Consider the following 26,554-nt stretch of genomic DNA (forward strand, 5'->3'; position numbering starts at 1 on the left):
AACGTGCAAATTTAAGGCCCCGCGTGGAGTTTCTGTCTTGTATGGTATTTTATATACATACCCGCGCGTTATCTCCAGAGAGAGGGAGAAATGAGGGCATTTTCCGAGCAACCCCTCCGGCGCATTTCAATGAGAAAGAAAGGCGACGTCAATCTCACCAAAGAAAGAGATTCGTCTAATTAGACAAACAAATATAATTATATATTTTTCGCCGAGACGACGATAAAAGGAAATGAAGAGCAAAAAGTTGTTCACAAAGTTCTACCTGGAAGGAATGAATTTTTCAGCGGGATAAATTTTTTATTCTCAATCCTGGTATTAATTTCAGCACCGCGAGACCCTTTTAACTTGCACGCAAAGTTTGTTGGACTAATTTAAAAATCAGAAGGGCGCTTGGCGGGTGTAAATTGCGAAACATTCGAAAAAGTGCTGATTAAAAATTGACAAGGCCACCAACCACAGGTGCGATTACTTTCAGCGACTAAATAAATATTTAATTAAGTAATTGTAGCTTTCTTCTTACTTTGACATTTTCTTGAAAAAATATCAAATTTTGAACTCTGCAGAATTCTAATATCATATGTAGAAATCACTTCAAATTTGATACATTTTAATTATATTTAAAAGTAAAGTGTGAAATGCTCAAGATTAGATCAACGTCTGCAGATGAAAATAGTCGCACGTTTCCCTATAATTAGCGCGAATTTATAACCCTTTGGATGCTTTATGAAAATTATTCCGAAAGCAGCACGAATAAATCACATTGAAATCTTAATTTCCCTCCACGCGATAAAATGGAATTGCGATACAGTTGGAGCGAGCTCGGAAGCGACAACAAATCAGCCGGCGCAGCCAGAGCAAGAAAACGGCAGGCGCGCATTTTTGCTGCCGAGGGAGGATCTCTCTTGCTCCTTTGCTCGTCCCAATCAAGATAAACTCGTTCTTCTTGAGCCGCGTGCCGACATAAATTGCGCGCCGCCGCCGCCGTAGCAGTATTTCATACTTCATTAACCAGGCCTAATTAAGCTTATCAGTTGAAATGCATCTAAATTAAAGCGCCAGCCGCTCGCTCCAGTGATTTCCTCCCAAATAAGAAGAAGTCGTATTTCATCATCACGCGCGCCCTCTCGCTCTCCCGAGCCAGGAAAGGAAATATGTATATGTGTTGTGTGTGTCCCTTGCTAACTCGCTCGCAAGCCAAAAACACGAGCGCGACCGCGCATAAATTATACATTTGTCCTGACGCCTCGACTCGCCGGCCGAACCTAAATTATCTCCACTTTTTGACCAGGGAATCGCCAGTCACACACGTCCCACGTGCCCATGGCTCAGCACCAAAATCACATATTCTTATAATTTTTAATTTCAATTAAAAACTTGAAAATAAGAGAAATAATCATATAGTATTAAGCGATAAGTTGCTAATCAACAGGAAAGTAAGTTTGCCTTGTCAGATTTTGAATAAAAAATTTAACTCAAGAACTTCCTTGCAACGTTTAAAATTAGAACGAAACAAGTCTCGCTCTTGGAGAAAATTATGTAATTCACTTTTCATATAAAATGGGAAAACATTTAGTCTAGGTAAAGAGGTTTCAACTTGGAAAAAAAATTCGTATCAGGCTCCAAAACTCTGGGTGCCCGGCCCGGGCACCAATAAACTGGGTGTGGTTTATTGTGGTAATTAAAAATTTTCGAGCACCGATATTGCCAGAATGGTATGAATTTTGTAATAGTAATTTATTAAAATAATATCACTATAATCTTGTATTATATTATGCAAAGTGTCATTGATGTTTGTCAGTCAATCGCTCAAAGTGGCTCAAAGCAAAGAGTATTCTTTTAAACTTTAAAACTACCTTCCATGAAATAAATAACATTTTAAATTAATTTTTCGGACTTTTTTATATCAGCTATTGTATGGGCTATATAGTTTGTATTTTTGATGACTAAGCTTGTGAGTGCAGATATCGACAGTGAATAATTTCCTCATACAATAATTTTGTTGTAATAATAATGAAAACCTTATTCCTTCATTTGATGCTTTTTTATTCCCTATGACCTCTGCTTACGACAATATAGTTCATATTTTTCAAAATATTTCACATTATTCCTTATAGGCAAATCAAAATGCCAATTTAAATATAAGAAAAATTAGAGATGAGCAATCACTTAAGTTTTGGCCATATAATTGATACTACTGCAAGTACGACGGCAAAAAGGCACAACCCTGCAAAGATCCACTGGGAAGTGGTGATCCAGAATGCAAACTGGTAGATGGTGGGGTGGCAATAATCCTTGTCGTTGAGGTCGAAGCTCGGCTTGTGTCTGTAAATCCAAATCGAGCCGAGCACAAACCAAATAAACAAAAATGAAAAAGCGACCGTTTTCAATAATGAGCCATGCCATATTTTGTTGACCAGCCTGACCAGCCTCTCTACAAACACTACTGCTAAACCTAAATAAAGAAAATAATTAGTTGAAAAGTTGATTTGTTAATATTCAGACCTCCGACGATCAGGTAAATCGGAATTTTGGGTTCTGCTGGACACTCGTCGAAATAGATGGACCCAATTACAATCATACAGATCGGCAAAAATATACCCAAGAGAGCAATTCCCATTATTCCCAATTGGATTACTATAGTAAAAAACTGTATAATTTGATATTAAAATTATCCTTTTGTACCAGCTGCAGAGGTTCCAAAGCAACAAAAATAACAAAAGATTCCCAGTATACCATCTTGTTGATATTGATATGTCTGTGGGTCTTCGTCTTCCAAAGGACAATTATTGCTTGAACGCAAAGCTGCGAATTTTGGACAAAAAATAAGGGAAATATTTTCAATAAAGATATTTACCACCAGTAAAATCAAGTGTCCCTCCAAGCATTGCTGGTTGAGGTGAGTTTGAGTTTTCTGTTTCTGAAGATTTGTCAATCATCAGTTTAGAGCAAATTTGGCCAGAATTGGTGTTTTCGATAATTTCATTTAATTCTGTAATCATTAACGGGTTAACATCATTAATTGGAGCAGAGACTGTGTTTATTGTTTGCTGGAACGTTGAAACAGTAAGAAGCACCGAGTCCTGGGTCTCCTACAAAGATTTTATTACAATATTATAAATTATGCTTTAAAACTTTAATTATATTCATACATTTAAAGTGACCACAGGCATCACAGCATTGAGATGGCTGCCTTGTTCTTGTTGGCTGGCACTTGACATTGCCTTCAAAAAAAAAAAAAATATTAATACAACTGAATGAAATAAAATATTTTTTCCTTCATAAATATAAATACTAATATTGAAAATATTAAAATTTTACTGGCGAAATAATAAATTGAATACTCAATACAATAAATTCTGACTAACCAAATAAATGAAACTTTTGATTTGATTTCTGTTTATCGATAAAACAACTTTAAGTTATATTTAATTATTTAATTATAATTGATTTTCCAATTGACAAAGATGAGCCACCCTGTGGTCCAAAATTGAAGTAATCTGGTTAATAAAATTGTTCACATGTAAAAAATATTTAAGTACTGTCTTTTGTCTGTATGAGAGAGATTAATTAATAATAGTAGTTCTCTTATGTATCAAACCTTAATCACCTAAATCAACTCAGCGGGATCGGTTCAAGCACGCCTGGAGTGGACCAAAGATTTACGGAAAGTCAACTTCAAGAACTAACTTTAAATCTTTGAATGGAATCTGACTATAATAAATGGTTCTAAAGTCACACTGCTCAATTTAATGTGCGACACCATCTCTATCTTGAGGGGAAATGCAGGATGAGGAAACATGCAAACACAATAATATTATTCATTGAATTACATTATTTACAGTAATGATAGTTGCCCCACTCTGTCAAGTCCAAAAGTGAATCATCCTTATTTGGGAAGTAAATGTAATGATTAAATATCTCTTGAAATTTGTGTTTTATTGTGGTAATTAAATATTTTCGAGCACCGATATTGTCAGAATGGTATGAATTTTGTAATAGTTATTTATTAAATAATATCAAAATAATCTTGTATATATATTATGCAAAGTAAGTCATTGATGTTTGTCAGTCAATCGCTCAAAGAGGCTCAAAGCAAAAAGTATCTTTTTAAATTTTAAAACTCCTTTCCATGAAATAAATAACATTTTAAATGAATTTTTCGGACTTTTTTATATTTATCAGCTATTGTGTTTATATTCGCGCGGCTATAGTTTGTAGTTTTGATGACTAAACTTGTGAGTGCAGATATCGACAGTGAATAATTTCCTCGTACAATATAATTTTGTTGTAATAATATTGAAAGCCCTATTTCTTCATTTGATACTTTTTTTATTCCTTATTACCTCTGCTTACGACAATATAGTTAATATTTTTCAAAATATTTCACATTATTCCTTATAGGCAAATCAAAATGCCAATTTAAATATATAAGAAAAATTGGTGATGAGCAATCACTTAACTTTGCGTATACTTTTTACTACTGCAAGTACAACGACGGCAAAAAGGCACAACCCTGCAAAGATCCACTGGGAAGTGGTGATCCAGAATGCAAACTGGTAGATGGTGGGGTGGCAATAATCCTTGTCGTTGAGGTCAAAGCTCGGCTTGTGTCTGTAAATCCAAATCGAGCCGAGCACAAACCAAATAATCACAAATGAAAAAGCGACCGTTTCAAATAATGAGCCATGCCATAATTTGTTAACCAGCATCCCTACAAGCACAGCTAAACCTATTTGAAGAAACAAGTTAAAATATTTGCAAGTAAATTAAATTCAGACCCCCGACGATCAGGTAAATCGGAATTTTGGGTTCTGCTGGACACTCGTCGAAATAGATGGACCCCATTCATTACAATCGAAGCAATCGGCAAAAATATGCCCAAGAAATCAATTCCCAAGTGGAATACTATAATAAAAAACTGTATAATTTGATATTAAAATTATATCCTTTTGTACCAGCTACAGAGGCTACATAGCAACAAACATAACAAATGATCCACAGTGCACTAGGTTCTTGTCTGTGATATGTCTGTGGGTCTTCGTCTTTGTGTTCCAAAAGACAATTATTGCTTGAACGCAAAGCTGTAAATTTTAGACAAAAAATAAGGGAAAATGTTTTCAATCAAGATACCACCAGTTGAACCAAGTGTCCCTCCAAACATTGCTGGTTGAGGCGAGTTTCGGTTTTCTGTTTCTGAAGATTTGTCATTCATCATCAGTTTAGAGCAAATTTGGCCAGAATTGGTGTTTTCGATAATTTTATTTAATTCTGTAATCATCAATGGCTTATCATCATTACTCGGAGCAGAGACTGTGTTTATTGTTTGCTGAATCATTGAAGCAGGAGCCACCGAGTCCTGCGTCTCCTACAAAAATTTCAGTAGTTATTCAGCTTCAAAGTTTAAAAAGGAAAAAATAATACAATTGAAGAGACCACGTGCATCACAGCATTGAGATGGCCGCCTTGTTCTTGCTGGCTTGCAATTGACATTATGCCTTCAAAGAAAATATTAATATATCTCTCAACTAGAATTGCAACCAAAAAAATTTCTAATTATGTATCAAACCTTTATCAACAAAATCGCCTCACAGGGATTGGCTCAAGCCTGTATCACGTATTTCGCCTCAAGTTACAGCCCGCCTGGAGAGGATGTGGACTAAAGATTTACAAAAGGTTAATCTCATATGTGAACTAAATGAAACTTTGGCTATCGCGCTGCTCTATTTATTGTGCGGCAGTGGTGCGTCGTCCTCTCTATCTTGAGGGGAAATACACAGCATGATTGTGATAAAATATGGGAAATATGAAAATAATATAACAGCAGTAATGGTTGCCCAACTCTGGTCAAGTCCAAAAGTGAATAGCTTATTTTGAAAGTAAACATAATGAACAAATCTCTCTTGAAAATTTGTTTATCGAGCCCCTCATAAGATTCTTGTTTATTAACCTCATTTTAAAGAAAATGTTGTCACAATCTTCAACATTTCAAATTTAAAATACTGGATTTAATTGTGCCCTTTTGTTTTTTAAAATCTCAACAAATAAATTTACAATAACTAGATCCAAAAAAATAAAATCACTTCAAATTTGTGTATAGATTATTCCAAATAGTATAAAAATGGCACTTTATCTGTTTGGAATTTTGATATTATAAATTAAAAAAATATTTTATGAATAGAAATTGTAAAAAAAATGCGTATTGACTAACAAATTAGAATGAAAAACATCTTCTTCATGAACGGCTTTTCAAAAAAATATGTTTATATACCACGTCCTTGTTCGAGGAAACTAAAAATGAAGTTGTCGAGCATATGCGTCCGAAGAGTGAGCAGGCGTGTGTCCCGTGTTTTCCGCTGCGCGTCGTGCTCTTCTTATCTCGCGCGGCGGCCGAGTGTATAAAGCGAGTAATTTTATTTGCCGGTGCAGGCGGGTGGGAAAAGAAGTGCACCCGCAGGAGCACGGAAAAATTATTTTATCGCGCGGGGCGGCGTGCGCGACGAAAAAGAGATGCAGCCGAGCCAAGCGAGCGAGCGGCCCTGGCGTCTTATCTCTTAATTCGTGAATAATGCACGCCCGGCCTGCATAATTAACGCCGTCATAAACCGCAATTATAATATTTTAACTTTAATGATAATTAGGGGAGCCCTAAAATTAGTCGCTGCTGGATTATCTGGGGAATCATAAGTCGAGATGAGAGAGGGTGGAATGCAGAGCGAAAGGGTTGCGACGCAAAGCCACCCCCTGCGCAAGCGAAAGAATGGCGCGAGACACGGAGAGAGAAAAAGACCAAGTCGCGCGCGGAGGGTACATTTTTGGGGGTGAAATCACGCGGAAATTCTAGGATTCCGCGTCTGGATTTATGAAACTTGAAATTCTGAGATTAAATGCAGGATTCAAATAGAAAAACTTTCCTTTGTCAACATTGATTAGTCGATTCAAATAAAATGTTTGTCAAAATTTTTAATCCAATTATTTTTCGCAGCATAAAAATGATACTTAAAATTGGTTTAGAGTAAGATTTTTGCTCTAAATTCACCATTTGCGAAATAAAATAACATTGGTTCTTATGATAGCTTCATCTTAGAATGATTGAATCTTTTCAATCCTAAGACATGTTGTACAAAATGAAAAATAAAAAATATTGGCGGTGGAAAAATGAAAATTGGTTCAGCGTGGGGCTGTAGTCAGGCGATCAAAGATTTGTAAAAGCTCAAAAAATTGGCTTCGGTTGCCTACTTAACAAATCTTTGATCGCCTGACTACAGCCCCACGCTGAACCAATTTTGATTTTTCCAACGCCAATATTTTTTATTTTTCATTTTGTACAACATGTCTTAGGATTGAAAAGATTCAATCATTCTAAGATAAGGCTGCCATAAGAACCAATGGTATTCGATTTCGCAAATGGTGAATTGTTTTTTAATTTGATGACAGCTTTTTTACAAAATTAATTTAAGTAGTAATAATTATTTTCCAAATAAATTCTCATTGTCAGCAAATATTCTACCAAAACGGTTCGTTTATCAAAGTAAACTGTGAATTCGGCGAGTAGGCAACCGGTGCAGCAGCGATGCGTGGTGGAAAGCCTACTCTCCTATTCACACTCTGGTCTGGACGTTGGTGAAATTGGAATGGAAATGTTGCGGCCAATTTCTGCGATTTGTCGTTTCGTCACAGCGCGTCGTCGTCGTCGGAAGTCAAAAAGGTTAGAAATTCCCTCGGCGTTTCACTCGCTATTCATGGCGGGCGAAGGACGCTGGTGCCACTTTTAATACGGCACTTTTTTTTGCACACACACACACCTCTAAAGCGAGAGGAGCAGGAAAAGCACGCGTCCCGTATAAAATGTGCCGCGTACAATATTTATATTTATACAAAAACGCCGGCGAGGCAGATAGATACAATTTCTCCTCCGTCTCGGCCTCCGAGAGATGCAAAAAGGTAGAAAGGGAGGAAATAACGGAAACTATTAGCATACGAATTGCTTCAATAGTTCTCCCCCTCCCACCCCCCGCCGGCTCTTTCTCTCCTGCCCGTATAAAAATAAATACACACAGCACCAGCGCAGGGCCGGAATATTTATTTTTTGTCTCAAACCTGACGTCTTTCCCTTCTTTTCTCCGAGGAGCGTTTTTCTTTCTTCTTCTTTTTTTCCTTCTTCTCTTCCTTTGAGCGCAATCAGAATTAAGGGCAATGAATTGACACGAGTTGTAAAAGTTTACAGCCGGTTGTTTTGGCCCCGAATGAATGTGCTTGCAGCAGGAGGAAGTGTTTTTTCCTCCCTTCACCAGGGGGTAAACGGCTTTTAAAGTGCACTTGGTGCGCGCGGAATTGCTGCTCGTGAGGTTTGCAATTATTGGTCCTCTCGAGCCGCTCAATGAGCAGAGCAGTGACAATTTATCCTGCCATTCTCATTTGGAAATAATGATGCGATCATTTGGAAAATTCATCTAACAATAAGAAATAGAGGAAAACAAAAATTAAATCAGGATTGAAGTATAATAAAAATTTAGCAAAGTCTTATCTTGATAATAAGTGGAAAGTTCAAAATTGAATAATTTATGGCTTCAATTTAAAAAAGCTTTTTTCTGCTGATTTTTAGAAATGGATAGAATTATTTTGTTTAAATTTGGCAAAAAATAAAGCGGTGAAAATTATGGCGAAGAGAATTGTCAGGCTTGCTTGACCTTTTTGACCAAATTAAACCATGTAAAAGACCAAATTTGACTCCAGATTATAACAATCAGCAACAATCAAACAATGCACTGATTTGACTATAATCATAAACTATTCTTTATGAAGAACTGTTTTTTATTAGTTTATAAACATGATCTAGGAAAGCATGGATTCAACTAACTAAGATTTTTACAATTGAGGATATTTTTATGTGAAGATAACTATTTTAATAATATTTATTTTTTTCAGCCTTTTTCCTTTGGATTTGTGTGGTACTTAAATAAACCATGAGTTAAAACACTTGAAAATTTATCATTTTCCCTGAGGCACTTTTAATTTTTTGAAACATTTCCTTTTTTTATTTTTTACTTTAAACCTTTTTCTGCACAAAACAAGAAAATTTTGAACCACCGTGAGAAAAATAAAGAAAATGTATCAGTTAAATGCTTAAAATCGGTCAAACGATTGATTGTAAATAAACGAAATTGACTACTAACTTTGCCATTCGGACACGTTTTGGCTGGAATAATTGCGTTTGAGAGCGATTAAGCGTGGCAGATATAAATTAAAACAGCGAGCAAACAGGCATTATTCCGGCCGAACGCATACACTGAACGCGCGTCTTAAATCATTTTATTATATTATTATCGTTGCACAAACGCAGGCATGGAACTGTAAAGTAATAAAATTTAATTAATGACCCCTAATAAAATATCGGTGCTCGGAGGAGAGATATTATTACGTTTTCGGGAGTGCGGGCGGGCGAGAGAATTTTGAAGGTGCCGCTCTGGGGGGAAGTGTCAAAGTGGAATATATAGAATATGAGTTAGTGAGATGAGGGGCTGCAAAATGGCCGGCCAAGAGCAAGGGATGCTTTTTCCAGCGGCCGTTATCTGCTGACCAAAGCCAGTTTGTTTACGATATCAAGTTGAGCTATAAATCTATTGTAATTACAACTGCTCTCCTCTCCGCCGCCGCCGCCGCCGTTTTCTCTGCTAATGTGCAAGCAAGTGAGGCGGCAGCGGGCGGGCTCTTTCTCTCACTACTCGCCCCTTCCACCGACCCAACATTAAGCTGAATTAATGTTCTTAGTCGTAAATTATAATAATTGTGAGAATTATCTTATATAATATTGTGTGGGCAAAAGATTTGTAGAAAATCGATAGATTAAATTCTCTGATGCCTTTTCTCTCTCCCTGACTTTGTTATGGCTCCTTCTCAACTCCATAACTCATCCATTTATTATATTAAAGTGTGTGTGTGTGATGGAACTTAAAACGGAGAACCAACGTGTGCGTATATTATTATATCAAACGTTCGAATCTCGCTCTCGCTCTCTTCAGCAGATAACGAAAGGCGAATGAGTACGCGGTGATTTACGGCCGATTTTGCTCCCCGTGCCTAATTTCCAACCCTTTCCAGGCCTCGCTTGCTTGATCATTCTTATTTCTCGCCCCCGCCTCCACGCCAGGCAGATTTTTCGCTCTTGACGTGCGCCGCTGTTTTATCGCCTTTGACGGATTCTGACCGAAAATTGGGAGTCTGCCAGATTAACGCAGCCAGTGCAGCTTGATCGATTTTGGAAAATTTCCACTTGACACTGCTGCGTGCGAGTGTCTCCTCGCCTCACTGGATTATAAACTTGAATTGCTGGATTAGCGCGAAAATTGCATTACTATCGTTTGAAATTTCTTTCCGCTTTTTTTGTATCAAATTTTCTTGTTTTAATTTAGTAAAAAATTCAAATGAGTCTATAGGAATAAAGTTAATAATGAATGCAATAAAATAAAATAATTGATTATCTAAAATATTTCTTTTTTCCTCAAAGTTAGTCCGATCAAAATTGATAAAAATTAAAAAATTTCACCAAAACATGTACATCAAACTAATTAAGATGCATAAACAATATCAATAAGTCAGTCGACACAAAATTTATAATTGTTATTTTAGATCTTATGGGAAAAGGGTTAGAAGTTTAAATTTTAGCATAAATATATTTTACAAGCTCCTCGTTAATCATAAAGTAAATCAAAGTTCAATTAGAAAGTATTGTAATTTTGCTGAGATTTAAAACAAATTTAAATTTTATTGAAGGGTAAAAAAATTTAGGAAAAATCATAAGTTTCAAAAAAAGTAAAAGACTTTTTCTAAGAGGATAAATTCGGTGATCGAAGTTGAGAAAAAGTGCGTTTTTCTTTTGGGTTCAAAAAGACAAATCCAGCACGGAGAAGAAGGGAGCAATCAATTTGGCACTTTGGCCACGGAAAGGTGCTGCGAAAGGGGCAGACATGAAAAACGATGACGTCACGCCCCGCTCTCTCTCTCTCTCTCTCTCTCTCTCTCTCACTTTGCGCTGTGTGTGTGTGTTGTTATATATAAGTTGGATACGTGGAGAATAAGTGTAAGAGAGCCTATGCATTCAAATTGCTTCGTTTGTGAGCGGTCCGGGGGGAGGGAGGGGGCGCAGCGGCAGCGAGGATTGCGAATATAAGAAGGGTGCGTTGGCTGCTGATACGGCGGCGGCGGCGGTGGCGGAGCCGCTGCACAAGGTAGAGAAAGACAGTTGACAGAAATGGGCTAATAAATTCGAGCAACCTTCCTTTCTCTCCTCCGCCCTGCTGCTGCTGCTCCGCTCTCTGGTACAGACACTTCAAAAATACACACCGAGAATGCTCTCCAAATGGACATTTCTTCTTCTTGTGTGCCGCAGCCTCTTGCTCTGATATCGACACCAGGGGCGGAACCGACCCCCGAATGCACCCGCAAGAGGGAGAGCCAAGTGGGACGACTAGTGAGATTTGGGTCACAGGAAGAGTTTCCGTTAAAAGATATTTATCAGTTTTTAGTTATTTTACTTTAAATAGGACAAAAATTAATAAAACAAAAAAAGGTAGATTACAATTTTCTTTACGAGAGGCCCCTCCAAGAAAAAGTCCCTCAAATTTTGATTATATTTTTCTTGAAATTAGCATTAATGTTTATTTTTTAAGTAAAATTCCTAAAATCAATAAGCATCTCTAATTTGAAATATAAATTAATCACATGGAAACTCCTCTCAATACATACTTTAATTTGAAAGTTTTATATCAAAATCCTAAATGTTCTAATTCACCCTTACAATTTTTAATTCATCTAAGCGATTGTGAGCGAAACTTTTTAAATATAAAGAAGTTCTTCCCGTTGATAATTGTGAAATTAGGAAATTATTCGCGTCGAAATTTAAAAATTTTAGTTTAAATCATTTATTGGGGTGAAACGTGAACCGTCAATAAAGTTACTCTCAAATGAAACGAAAAATGTAAAGAGGAAAAGTTAAAATTTAGAAACTCATAGAAAACTAAAAATTCTGGCTCTTTTCTTGAATCTGCAATATTCCGAAATCCACACTTAAGCTTTAAGCACATTCACTTTAACTCTTAAAACACTGCCCTGAGCTCCAGATAACAGTTTTTTCTTAAATAATTGTTGATTTTTATAACAAATAATGGCTTTCCAGGTTTTCCTGGTATTTTTAAATAAATAAAATAATCCAGAAATTAAGAAATGGTTATTTTTCAAATTTTACCGCCTTTGGCCACGCCCACATTTTAAATAAAAAAATGAGTTTTCTCCCACAAACCTATTTTTTTAAATTTTAATATTTAATTTCTTTTAATGTTGAAGAAGTTCAATTGTGTCCTCTTTTTTATTATAAATTTGTTGAAATCCAGAAAAAATTCCGCCCCTGATAAACCGAATTTCCTCGGCAAGGCAAGAAAAATACGAAACTTGTGTACAGTATTGCGAAGAGGGTGGAGAGGAGGAGCGAAGAAGAAACAACGCTCGCTATTTTCTTTTCTAAACCATCATTTGTAGAGTGCCGCCTATAGCTCTCCCTTTTTTATGTCTTATACGAGTAGTCATATCTGCGTATTATATCGCTAAACTCGCCGCTTTTCTCTTCCGGCGCGAGCGCTTGTGCCTCTCTTTTATTAAATCGCGCGCTGAGAAATTTCCTTTGCCTTAATTTAGTTTTGCGGAGCAAAACAGCCGGGAAAATTAGCTCGTCTTTTCCGCTGCCAGGGCAATCAAATTGTACCAGACGTTTATCGCAAGTAAATTTAACTTTGTACTGTAAATTATAATTAATAAAACAAAGCACTCAAAAGAATTGCCAAAGTGGAAACAAGAATAAAAGTGAATTGCATATAATATTTATTTATTTATATTTTTTTCTTTTTTATTCTATATTTCAACATCAAATCAATGTAGAATATTTATTTTTATTTATGATTTTTTCAATAAAGTTTAATTCGTTTTTATAAATTTTCAAAAATTTTCATTCAGTTTTATTTTAATTGCAGAGTAAATGCCTTAATAAGTATTTTATAAATCAAATTAATTATATTCCGCCTCCAAAAGTAAGTCGTATTAAAATACCTGTATAGGAATTTGAAAGTTTGAACTACTTTTTTCAAAAGAGACGAGGAGAAGTATTTTTATTGACTGCTCCGATTCAAATTAGTTTCAACTTTTATATTGTGTATTGATTAAAAGGAAGAAGTCGGCTTGTGGGATTGGAATTTGTAAGCGAGGCAGCAGCAGGAGGAAAAGCCGGCCAGCTTTTTGAGAAATAAGCATTCAAGACATCTGCTCTTGCCGGAGCCGCGCTCTAATCTCCAGAATAAAACGACGACTTTAGCAGCAAAACGATAATCGTAAAATTTCTCTCCGCCACCCTCTCTCCTCGCAGCGAACGCCCGCATATTCATGGCGCGGCTGAATAATGAATTCATTGTAAATCACTCACTTTTTTCCTCGTCTCTCTCGTGTACATGCGAAAATAAAAGAAGGGGCAAAAAATCGCCAGTGTGCCAAAAGCGATTTGTCTTTGTGCGAGCGAGCGCAGCCTTTTTAGCCGTTGAAAGGAAATTTGTGCGCATAATTAGGCCCCGATGTGTGCAGGAATGTAGGCAAATGGCCATTTCTAGCAAGCTGACGAAATTAATTCAAGCATAAGAAATAATTTATTACAAATTCTGAAATTGCAATTCAACCAATTGCATGGATTATAATTCAGCAATTGAAATAATCGTTCTATACTAGAATTAGAATCATAAAAAAAGGGAAAATAAAAAATAATAAAATTGTGCAGAATTAAAATAAAAATGAGATTTGATTGAAAAATCAATTGCGTAAAACTTCAATTTAACCAAAATTTCTCAAAATATTTTGTTTATTCTTGAATTTTTTTACTTCAGTTTTGAAAAGTCATTAAAATAAAAAAAAATTACTTTTCTTACGTAACATTTTTTAATTTGCCCGTCCAATAAATCGCTCTATAAATTTTGCCTGCTTTTTGATTTCGCTACCCAAAGTAGGGCGGAAGCTAAATTCAAAACACTTTTAGATTTATAATGTTTTGGTTGTCAATTTTCCATATCAAAACAATAGCAAAATGCTGTCCTTGGCACACAAAACAGATACAACGCATAAAAATTTGCACGCATGAAAACAACAAAGCGCTGGGAAAATATAGTTTTCTGTATTCACACTTCCTGTTTGAAAACTACGTCGGCAATCACCTTGAAACGCAAAATCTGATATCCGCTTCCATTGGTATAAAAAGGCTGGCACTGATTCTAGAAATCAGAGAAAGCTCATCAGCTAATTTATCAACATGAAAACCGCCACCGTGGTAAGTTGCTCAAATATGATAAATTCCTTTTTGTTTCTTTATAAAGTAAAGGCACCAGATTATGTGTTTGATGATTCGATTCAGACGTACATTAAAAATTATGTTCATATGAAAAATGTTATAATTTTATGAAAATATAAAAACAAATAGGCCAGTAATTTATATTTAAATTTGTCCTTCTTCTTGGTGCATTTTCGATTTAGAAACATTCGATTCCAGGCTAAAGCACTAACAATTATGTGGATTAATAAGAAATGATAAAAAGAAAGATGATTTGGTCGTAAAATTGCCCCCGAATAATATTAAACTCACTAAATAATTTCTAATCTCTTTGTTTTTCAAAACCAATTCACCAACAAATTAAATAATTTGTCCTGCTGAGAACAAATTTTATAGCAATTAAAATAAATGATCAAATTGTAAGGTACTTTTCTTCACCGTCGCCCTCGTGGTGATCTGCACTCACGCCAGGGCTGAGCCTGAGCCTGAACCTGGTCGTCGCGCCGCTCCTGTAGCTCCTGGAAAATCTGCAGAAACTACCCCGAAGAACGGCGAAACTCCCAAGCCCGAAACTAAGGGCAATGGTAAGAAAAGAGTTGCCGCCCTCCGCAGAGGTGGAAAACTCAAGAAGGCAGAAAAAACAACAACTACAAAACCAAGTCCCTCACCTGAACAGTAAAGAGCGGCTTAATTGCAAATTTACTAAACATTATGGTTTTCTGCGAGTTGTAAAATAAAAAGATCAGAAGCATTTCTTGAATTACACAAATTTTAGTGTTATTTTTTCTACTCCCAATTTCCAAATTCAATATAAAATAATGAAAAAGATCTCCTTCTTGCCTTGTTTTCTCAATCTTTTTTATTTGTTGTTTGTTTATTTTTGTATCTTCACACCCAACAGTGTACAATAAATACTTTCATTCATTATAATAAATTAAATTTTTCTCATAAATTTAATTATTTTGTATGTTTTGTATTTGAAATTCTACATTGTATATAAACAGTTCTGATTAATAATTATTGTTGAAAATTTGTAAACAGAGTATTGAGAAAAGGTTTAGTGTTGACAAAATTTAAAGATAACTTTTAAAGTCAAATTGAAATGCTAAAAAATTATTTTCAATTGATCAATAATTACATTTTTATCCACAAAAATTTATTTGAATTATAAAATTGATGAAAATTAAATATATACAAATTTTTATTAAACTAGCATAATTAAATTTTTATTTCGACAAAGCTTTGTTTTTGTTAATTTTGATCTCTATTTTCACCCCTGGACCTGCCCAGGGTGCACATCTATAGAGAGTTAGCCCTGCATAATTTCAGCTGTCACTTATTACGACAATTTATTTGTTTAATTCGCAGAAATTTTAAGCCTTTCCTTCTCTCTCACGCGCCACACTTTCTCCCACTCGCAGCCAGAGACTGAGTTGGATTATTTTGATATATGCACCGCAACTTGAGTGTTTATAAATTAGAGCGGCTCGTAAATTAAATTAAGAGGACATGAGTTGTGTGTGTGTGGCGCCTTTTTTCTTCTCCCTCTCTTTTTATTATTTCGCATTCGCAAGCGAAAATTGCTGCCGGCGGGGATTTTAATGATGGCTGCTGCGAAAAATGCAAATTTCGGCCGGATTGTGCAAAATAAACTCGGCTGGAAGCAAAATGGACTCTGCTAATCTCGGCGCGCAACTAACGCCGCTGCTGCTTTTGAAACTTTTGCCAATTTCTAGCCAAATTCCGCCTGCACTGATACATCCGAGCGTCACTTTCGCTTGTTTACAGACAAAACGCGACGGAAATTTTGCGGGATTGCGGCCGGTAATGAAATTCTGTCGCGAGACTTGCCCCGAAATCGAATTAACTTCGGGCACATCATCAATTTAGCTCGACAGGTCTGAGAGGAGATTTTGACTTTAGAATTTAGACCTATATAAAGTTTGTAGAATATTTAGATACTTTTTAATTATATTTCTTTGTCGATTAAGTGAAAAGAATTTGACATCAGTAATAATTATTTAAAATAAATAAAGAAAATTATAAAAATGAAATTTTTTAATACATATTTTCAAGTTTCAAAACATTATTGCTGTAAATAATTCCTCATGTTGATGTGTATCCGATTGCGAGGGAAGAAACGAGTTGTTGCAACATTTATTATTGCCTCTCGGCGTGCTGATGCATCAAAACAGCAGTGCAGGGAATAATTCAAATAAATTAATTTCGTGAAATTTTCATGCGCGCTCCGCAGAGAGGGGCGAATTCGGAGCTGCTGCGTTATTTGGCTAGGATGGGGAATCCGAGAGGAGTTTATATTTATCCGCGCCGGGGCGAATAAATTGTGACACCATTTGCAAATAAGTGTTTCTGCCTTTTGGTGCATGCGCTAATACTCGAAAGACAGTCCAAATGTTTGCCTCTGGCTTTTGCGCGCGCCTCTGTTGTTTGTGGTTATTTTAAAATATTATTGCAGCGCGTAAGATCGCAAACAAAAGAGCAACACCAGAGCGAGCATAGCAGCGAGTTAAATTTTAAACGCCAGCCATCTGCATCCCTTTAATTGAATTCCGTCCGAGGATGCCGCTCGAGAGAAAGAGACGATAAATTTATTAAGTATTGCCAGCTCTGCTGCGCCAAAATGTTTGAGGTCTTCGAGGTGACCTCTCAGTGAACATTTTGGCTCAAATTAAATTGAGTATGTTCGACTCGCACGATTGTACAAATTCCCACCGCAAGAAGTTTTGATAATTCTGAACTTTGGCGAAATCGAATAAAAAAGAAAATATTAATTTCCAAATTTATTCATGAAAACCCATTTTCTCGATTTTTTTATAAAGATAATCAAATTGGGAGGAGAAGCTAAAAAAGTGACAAATTTCATCGATGTGAAGATATTTATACAATTCGTATAGAAAATAATAGAATAGATTAATTTTGATTTAATAAATAAATTAATTTATTTATATGTAACGTTTTATTATTAATTGAATTGAATTAAATTTAAAGAGTAACATTGGTAAAAAGTCACTGTTTTAACTAAAAATTGTATTCTTTACTTCTTTACTTAAAAAAAAAAACGCTCGAAATCGTGAAATTTTTGGGGAGTAAAGTTTTATAGCGAGTCAATTAATGAATTTTGAAACTAGAGCTCAATAATATTAAGGATATTTTGAATTCGTTTTAGATGAAGATTTGATTTTTTTCACATTCAATTTCTTATTTTAATCCATAATATTTGAATTAAGGATCTTGTGAGCAAAAAAGTCTAAAGTTTAAGCGTTTTTCCCCAAACAACGGGACAAATTTTGATATTAACAAAAAATCTTCAAGATTTTTTGAAGCAATTTTTAGAAATATTACAATTTTTAAATAGTTTATTTAATTAAATCATTATAGAAATTATTAAAATTTGTGTAGTAAATTTCGAGCAAAATTTCTGTAAAAAATTTAAGGTGAAAATCAGTCTGTCGCCACCCCCTGGCCACATTGTCACTCGAGCATATGCGCGCCGGTCTGGCCCGAACAACACACGCAGCAGTTATAATATGCTAAGCTGGCCAATAACTGTGAATCATGGTTATGGATATGGCGAATCGATGCCCGGCGACGGAGTTAATTATTGATTAATTGGACTTTATGATGATTGCTGCATCGCATAATGGCGCCCATCCGAGCTCATCATCTCTGAATTCTGCGCTGCCATTCTGCATAATACGGCGTGATAATTGTCCGGCGTTTGCCATCATAATCAACTCTCGCCGGCTCTCTCTCTCCCTCTCACCTAGCACGACCGCTTTTTATTTTGATGGCATCACAATCGGACACGGTTGGATTATTTATTGATGAACGCCCACAATCGTCCTTCAAATGTGCAAATGCAAGTGGAGAGTTAATTAATTTTTAAATTATACTTAGAACACGCTAAAAGAATTTAATTGAAGGAATTTGATGTTTATATTTATATAAATTTGTATCAATCCAGCAAAATTATCAAAGAACTATTTCTAAAAAAAAAAAAAAAAAAAAAAAAAAAAAAAAAAAAAAATGAAAATTTCTTAAAATTAACCTATCGTTTTTTTAATTACATTTTATGCAGGATGATGTGTTTTATAGTATTTGATTGGAGAGTAAATAAATAAATTTTGCTAATATAATATTTATAAAATTATAAAATAATCTGCTTAATTTTCTTTTCAGATTCAAACTTATGATATGAGAACAATTCTGAATTGAAAATAACTATATAGATAGGTAACGGGGTTTATTTTTAACATATTTGTTGAAAATATGAACAAATACGTACAATGGTAACCAAATAATATATTTACAAGTTAAAATTGAGGTTTGATTATCACCCAAAATCACAAATTAGATGTAAAACGCACCTGTTTCCAAACAATTGAAACGAATTTAATGAAAATAGCAGGAAAATAGCAACCAACTTTTCACCTATTTTGAAATTGTCCACATTTGATTGGTTAAAATATAAATTGTGCTTTCTATCAAGAAAAGGAAATCTGAACAAAATTTTCATCCAATGAAAGCTGAAAATAAACTTCGAAATATTAAAAAACAATTTCATTTTGCACTTTAAATCACTTCTCATGTTTCAGAAGAAAAATAGCCTGTAAAATTTTGTAAACTTGATGAATGATATTTCGCATACTTTGCAACTAACAATATTGAAATTTAATTTAAATTAATCTGTAATCTTTGACGTGGCTTCCTCCTCCTTTGTATCACTGGGATGGCCCGAAGCGTCTCATTTATCGACCCAGTCCGAACATCATCAGATTGCCAGAGGAGAAGAGCAGTGAATTTATGTGAGATTTAAGTGCCAGGGCAAATAACACGGCGGGCCAGACCGAGAGAAGAAGAAAGAGAGACGCTTTGGAGAAATGCGTGTAAGAACAATTTATGGTATTTATTCAGCAGATTAAAACATATTTGCCCTGCCATAAATTCACTCCGATTTGGTGAAAGGGGATTAAGGAATTACTGCACGCACCAAATCTAACGGAGAGACAAAGACGAGTGAATCATTTTCTAATTCCTCTCATTGTCCTCAAAGGTATAATATTAATTATTGAAAATAAAAACCGAAAACAACTATATTTTTTATACTTTTTGCACAGCTTTTGTCTTTTCGCCGGTTTGCTCTTCGTACATAAATAATTGTTAATGCGTTTTTACATTAAACGCCATAAATCTGCAGAAATTGTGCCTTTTATGCGTTTCCTGGTAATCTCGCTATAAAACTTTACAGGAAATTAATATTTCACTCTTTTTCCCTCACGAGTCTCTTTTTCTCTCTCCACCGCCGCCGCTTTTATATATCTTGGCAAAAATTATCCGGCGGCATTTTCGAGCGCATAAATCGCGCGGCTCGTCATGTGGGCGCATAATAATTCACAACTCCTAATTCCGCACTTTTTTTCAGCGCCTTTTTTATTGCCCGGCACCCGCCGAATTCATAATTAGCTCTGAAACAATGGGAAAAAGAAGTAAAAGCAGGAGGAGAGGAAGGAAGTGCGCGTGCAAAAGCTTCAATGTTTGATAGTTAAAAGAAAGGAAGGGTAATTACGAACGCAAAAATAAGAGAAAATACTTTCGTTCTGCTGAAAACGGTCCGATTATTTTGACGGTTTTTTACTTTACATTAGCAATGGTTTATAGATGTAATTTCAAATTAAAGATAAAAAGAACAACTGAATTTGTTTGAAGAATTGAATTTTTGAAATTAACATTGTTTCTTTTTTAAATTTACTAGAAAATATTTTTTTCCTTAAAATTGGCTTAAAATTGTTGAAATTTTCACCTAATCATATCACCTGAATTTAGTAGGCAAAATAAAATCAATCAATAGCTCTAGGCAGCTCTATATCAAAATTTATATTTATCTTGTGAGAAACGGTTCAGTAAACATTTTTCTCAGTGTAGATAAAATTTAATTAATATTGAAATAATATTAATTTTTCTGTTAATTTAACAAGAATATGTATCAAAACTAAGGATTAGATAATAAAAATAATAATTCAATGAAAATATTCAAACATTTGAATAAAATAAATCAAAATTATGAATTTTATGATAAAATTAACGATTCAAATAGTAAATATAAAAATTACGTTTAAGATGCACCACTCAATAGCAGAATCACGCTAATTTACAAATTTATTGGCATTCGATGCGATCTTGGAAAGAAAAGGAAATTGGAAAACATCAAAATATAATCTTCTTCTCATAATCTCAAAGGAAATAAACCGAGACGCAATATTCGATCAATCACCTCCAAAGGGTTTCAGATCAAACGTTTGACGATAATTACTAAGTATCGGGAGCGAGATCGCCTCAGGCATTTTGAGTGGGACAAACAAACACTTCTTCACGAATTACCGCCAAGAGAGTTTGGAAAGAGAAGAGAGCCTGCCTGTCTTTCACTTCTCGGCGCACTTATTAGCTAACTTTTTTAATTGATTCGAGATTGACATCAAATTGGAAAATTTATCTTTCTCACTCACAGCAGCAGCAGCAGTACGAGCGAGACAGAATTAATTAAAATTGTCAAGCGGACTTGACGAGTGCTGGAAAAGAAAGAGGGTGAGCTTGAGACGAGCGCGCCACTCTCGTCCGTTTGTTTTAGGAAATTGGTAATTAAAAGCGAGCTGGCCGTATTTAATTTGCAGAGACGCGACTCAAAAACCGGAATTTAAATCACAAGACGGTCATAATGAATTTGAATAATATTATTATTCCAAGTAGAGTAATTATAAATATGGATACTTATAATTTCAATTTGAAAGCTATTAGCAGAAATTACAAATTGTAGACTTTGGAGTGATTAAAAATGCAAATTTTGTTATAGCCAAATATTTATCATTTTAGCGTATGATGTCTTATTATATATTCATACATATATTTAAAATAAATGCTGTCATCCTCCGTAAAAAAAATCAAATGGATTTCCCGACGCAGACGGAATTTTTTTGCAAAAAACTGTGAAAATGACGACTAACATGTACATGACATTCAGTTTCCTACACAAAAATTAAAAGCTCCGATGTGGCAAGCGCACTACCAGTTGTTACCTGGCCATTGAGCATTGTGCTATGATATATAATTGATCTACAAGAATGAAATATTCACATTGTATAACCATTCTGGCTTTCTACACCATATTGATAGGAATTGGTCTCGTATGTTTTTTTTCTAATTAAAAAAAAACAACAGTAAATAATTTAATTGTTTTGAGTGATTATAATTGGAAAATATTCAGGCTCAAAAACGTAATGCCGGGCGAGGAAAAGGTACAATATATGCTTTTATTTTCTTCCAAAAGATAAAAATTAATAATACAATATAAAAAAAAAAAAATCTGTCAGTTAAGAGCAATCTCAGTGCGGCCAGACAGAAAATTATTCGTTGTTGTGGAGCACAGTCGTGCACTAGATCGGATGCCATTTTAAAAACGACAGTAATTAATGATTCTACCACTTCCGCCTTCACGCCGACATCGAGAGTGACAAACAATCAAGCAACAAATCATGCCCAAACCATAGTTGACACGCAATTCTCCGATACCATCGATGCACCTGTTCAACCAGAGGAAACCACGCCAATCAGCAATGACATGAATGCAAGAAAAAATAAATTTATTAAGTAAAAATCAGTAATTTGAATCCACAGGCTGCTCCGAGTGAACAAAATACACCCCTAGAAATCACTACTCCGGTTCAGAATGAAACTCCAGCCTCATCTTCGTCTCCAGATTCGACAACTGCAGTTGAATTTTTGCAACCGAGCACTGCTCAAGAAAGTATTCAAATGCAAACCTCAACGCAAAATTTACCGACCATAAATGGAATGAAAACCGAAACAACCAGTGAAAGGGGAATGCCAGCAATCGTTTACGTAAAACCGACTCAAGCATCAACAATAGCGCCAGAGGTGATTTCAGAATTTCACGCAACTTTATTCATGTATGCAGAATTATGAAAGGCAGTATTTGAGTTATGAGTGGACTTGATATCATTAAAATTTATAAGAATGTTTTATCAATAGTTTGAAAAAAATTATTATAATGAATTAAAATGAATTTATTCTAATATTTAAAATATTCATTAAAAAAAGGTGTACCCAAAATGCCCATCAACATGCAAACGCGATGTGAGGCTATTAATTGATTTTCCAACTTGAAAATTTTATATGAAATAATTGAAGGAATCGCTGTTTGATCTGGACAAGTCACTAAGAGGTACGTTTAATAGACTGAAAGATATCAAATATTATGTTGAGACTTATACTTGATATTATTCTAATTTCTGTGATTTTATTTGTTAAATAAGTTTGATTTTGCATTAATGATTTCCGAAAGATCCATCTGACCACGGCTTTTGGAAAACTGCTTGTGGAGATCTGTACGTTTTTGGAAAGAGCTTGGTATTGCGAAATCATCTTTATCTGAAATAAAATGAATTTAAATCGAAATTATAATTAAGGCAAACTGGCAGCAGAACTTTGACAAATGCTGCAGTCTTGGAATGAGACCAATTTACTTCCAGACGGCGGATAAATTCAAGTGCTTCAATAATATGATCGATGGTAAAAAATTAAATTTATTATCTTTTAACGGTTTAATAATGCCTACAAATTCTTACGTTTTGCGTCACAATCAAATAAAATTAAATATTAATAACAATAAAGGATTCAAGTGGCCATACAACACACGGTATTGGACATCGGGTTTGCGCATCAGTTCTTCAAAATTTACATTTTGCCAAACCAACGCGAGCGTAGCATTGTCTTTTTGGGCCTCCGGGCAACCCAACAATGTTAACAAATCGGAAAATTGTGCCCAACTCATAATATCGCCAGCATACAACACTGCCCAGTTGGCTGACAAGCACTGCGGAGAAATCAGTCCTTTCGCCTGCATGGTGGTGGCAAAAAATTGTGTACTTACATTAAAATTGAAAAATTGTTTCTCAAATAGGGGCCGACAACACCAAAGCCAGCCTGCAATGCGCCTCAATGCCCAAACATTAACTGCACTTTTAACGTTTTGAAAATTCAAACTTCTTTATGAACTATTATTAACTGATCAAAAAAATCACAGAGTGCTTACTTCACATTCAAAGACGGACCTCAAATGATCAAATATTTGACAAGTTTTAACAAAAAATAAAAAGTAACGAGAAGTCTTTTAATTTTAAATAAAATGGTAGAACCTTCGATGCACGGGCAGTGGGTTTCAGCGGCGGGAAGATATTTCCTCTTCAGTTACGCAAATGACACTCGAACAGTGATTTAATTGGCTGATCATGAAAAATAAAATATTTTGTAAAATTTTTTTATTTTCATAGTACGAAAAATCATTGGAAGCATGTTGCTCAATCGGGCTGAAGCTCATCAGTTTGCATCAAGATTTCACTTTCGATCAATTAAGAAATGCCTCCATATGTTTTAATTTATTATTTTTTTGCTTCCGAAAATTTTAAAATACTTTCAAAATAGCTGGGAAGATATCTCCAGCACAGTTTTGGACATCCGGTACTGATGCAGGTTGCGAGGGAAACTTTGGGTATTGCTCGTCAAACAGACTTCTTAGAAAGGAAGCAAGGTACGTCTGCTGAAATCTTAAATTTATGATGAGACTAATATTCATATTTTTTAATAGATGGGCCGTCGGACAGCCAGATAATGTCAACAATAGCCAAAATTGCCTGGCAATCAATGTCGATGCCACAGGGACTCAACTGAGTGATGAGAATTGCATGAATAAAATGCGCTACATATGCGAAGTACAATTTATTACAACCATCAAAAGCAGTTGTAACAAAATAATAAATTAGGGGAAGTCACCGAGGAGCGTCCAAACGATCCAGAAGGAGTGCGCTGACCTGTACTCATTGACAGCTAGTATTATATATTTTATAATAAAAAAATTTAAAACTTTTAAAAATTCCAAACGTTTAGAAGAAATATCAAAGCTTATTAACGAATCTTCAAAAACTCTCAAAGAGAGATGTTTTTTAAAATGTTTTGGAGAGGAAACGGGATTTGTATTTTTCATTTTCTTAATCTGCCCAGTTTTTATTGGCAATATACATTCCAGATGAAGGATGGAAAGTTGGTTCAAGAAAAAATACTAGCCGAGTTTCAATCTCTGTCAAAAGGCGACCTGGACAAACTCACCGAATCATACAGCACCTTTGAATATTGCACCAATGTGACAAGTGACCAACAATTTGATATAATTGTTTATTCCTTCCTTACGTATTCTTTCAGAGGGAATGGATGATTGCGACAGAGCTGCGGCTCTGATGAAATGCGGACAAGACAATTCACCAGAACTCATGTCTAGCCTGGTGGTCAATCTCGAAAATACAATTAAAGTGAGATAGAAACAGTAAATTTTAAAGCTGAATTTAGTATTTCTTTCAAGGGTGCCTACGCTGACGAGGCTGTAGTCATGTCACCAAACCAGACATCAACCTGCCCTAGTCACAAATGCGTTGTAGATGTATTAAATCATAGACTTAAATTGTTTATTTGCATAATAATTATTAATATTTTTTCGTTTTAAGCCTGATTTGAGAGCGACTTTTGATAGCAAGCCAAGTATGTATTTGTTGTTTTTGGCCGTTTTGACCAAAGCGCGCTCTTTGAAATTAACTGCCAACATTTTATTAAATATAACCCAAAATTGAAGTCGTATTAAATATTAACCTAAAAATTAAATTTTCAAAATAGATAATTCATCATTTAATTCATTCTACGGCACTGGTAAGGTAGGAAAAGCATGTGGCAAAAGGATTCTAGGCTTGATCATGCCTACCGCGTTGACAATTGTAATAAATCACTTGAAAATTATTAATTGCTAATTTAGAAATATGAATTGAATTAGAATGGATCCAGGTTTCATGAAGCTTTTGAAATTTGCTGCAAATTTGGACTACGTCTGTTAATTCTGGAAGATTTTACAAAACAAAATTGTCTGCAGAGTCAACCTTATGTCAGTGAGTTTTTCCATTGAATAATTATCTAAAAACGCAATTCAACGTGATTGTTATTTACTTTCCAGTGGAATTCCCGTTGGGTGAGGAAGGTTACATGATCGCTGCTTACTACATTGCCCCTGCGGTGAACAATACGGCAGTGATTTGTCCAACAAGACAGATGTTGTTGAACGAAACATCAGTAAGACCATCTAATCCTAAAGCATCAGGATTCTTTGTCAACATAAAAACTAGTACCGGTATATTTTTCCTGTACCAAACTCCTTCAACCTACAAAATACTTTGCGAAAGCAATTGAATTGCAAGGCGAGCATAAATCGTTTTTCATTTGGTGGTTTTGGAAGTAAATAAATAATACGGTAATTTTGAGAGAGATTGGATTTTTTTTCCACTTATTATGTGTGAAATTTTCTATTTAAAAATGTCAACAATAGGATTTCTTAAATCCTCCAAATAGCTTAAAACTTATTGTACTGCAGGAAAAATGAAATGGAAAATTAATCGGGCCGTTTTTATTCGCAAAAGCCCTTCCTGTTTACGTTTATTTACTAAAAGATTAACATTTTTACTTAAAAAAATTGTAAAAAGGTAAGCAAAAAATTGTACCAGTTTGCATTGGTTTATTTTATTTTCTTATTCTGACCTCAAAAATTTTATTGCATAAAGAGGTCACTAAACCAGGCTGCAATAATTTCAATTTAAACAAAAAAATGTCGCCCATTAAAATTAGTAGAATTTTGGGCCGTCACAGCACTTTATCGCGGTCGTTTAGCAAAATGAGTGTGTGTGTCACCTAATCCAATTGAATGGGCGCGTCATAAAGTGCGACAAGAAGCACAGCAGGCGTGCGGTGGCGCACAAATTGCCGCGAAATATTACGGGCGATAAAATTTTGACAAGCGGAACCGCAACCCTTTCTGCTAATATGCACCGGCTGATGCACGTGTGCAATTAAGGGGTGTGTTGGATGCAGCAGGGGTTGCTGCTTTCAACCCCCGGCTAGACACGCGAGTCGTCACGCCGAGGAAAAGAGCAGCGCCCGGCGGCGGCGCTCATTAAAAGTAATCGAGTCGGTGTTAATTTGGCGCTGACAAAACACGGCCCGCCAGATAATGGGAAATGCAAATGAGCGCCGCCAAATTTAAAACCCAATTACGCTAAGATCCAGCAATTTATT

General features: G+C 35.2%; 1 protein-coding gene across 2 annotated transcripts; it reads left to right on the forward strand.

The window, feature by feature from the left end:
• The first annotated feature begins 21,421 nt into the window (after window positions 1-21,421).
• LOC132193884 (uncharacterized) lies at window positions 21,422-25,682 on the forward strand. 2 transcript variants are annotated; one of them, XM_059614821.1, is made up of 24 exons: window positions 21,422-21,555; window positions 21,636-21,666; window positions 21,742-21,995; window positions 22,046-22,306; window positions 22,490-22,525; window positions 22,580-22,613; window positions 22,734-22,798; window positions 22,858-22,960; window positions 23,063-23,295; window positions 23,352-23,417; window positions 23,475-23,526; window positions 23,584-23,660; window positions 23,722-23,818; window positions 23,873-23,978; window positions 24,036-24,159; window positions 24,211-24,277; window positions 24,335-24,420; window positions 24,474-24,594; window positions 24,647-24,753; window positions 24,804-24,881; window positions 24,946-24,979; window positions 25,112-25,209; window positions 25,266-25,377; window positions 25,443-25,682. In XM_059614821.1, the coding sequence occupies exons 1-24, from the start codon at window positions 21,493-21,495 to the stop codon at window positions 25,673-25,675; spliced, it is 2,538 nt and encodes an 845-aa protein (XP_059470804.1). In that variant the 5' UTR covers window positions 21,422-21,492; the 3' UTR covers window positions 25,676-25,682. The 2 variants fall into 2 exon arrangements, with proteins under 2 accessions (XP_059470804.1, XP_059470805.1); XM_059614822.1 differs by having other exon boundaries at window positions 24,338-24,420.
• Window positions 25,683-26,554: the final 872 nt, after the last annotated feature.

The sequence above is a fragment of the Neocloeon triangulifer genome, unplaced genomic scaffold, assembly GCF_031216515.1.
Source record: "Neocloeon triangulifer isolate White Clay Creek 2 clone unplaced genomic scaffold, ASM3121651v1 ptg000005l, whole genome shotgun sequence".
NCBI classification, from domain to species: domain Eukaryota; kingdom Metazoa; phylum Arthropoda; class Insecta; order Ephemeroptera; family Baetidae; genus Neocloeon; species Neocloeon triangulifer.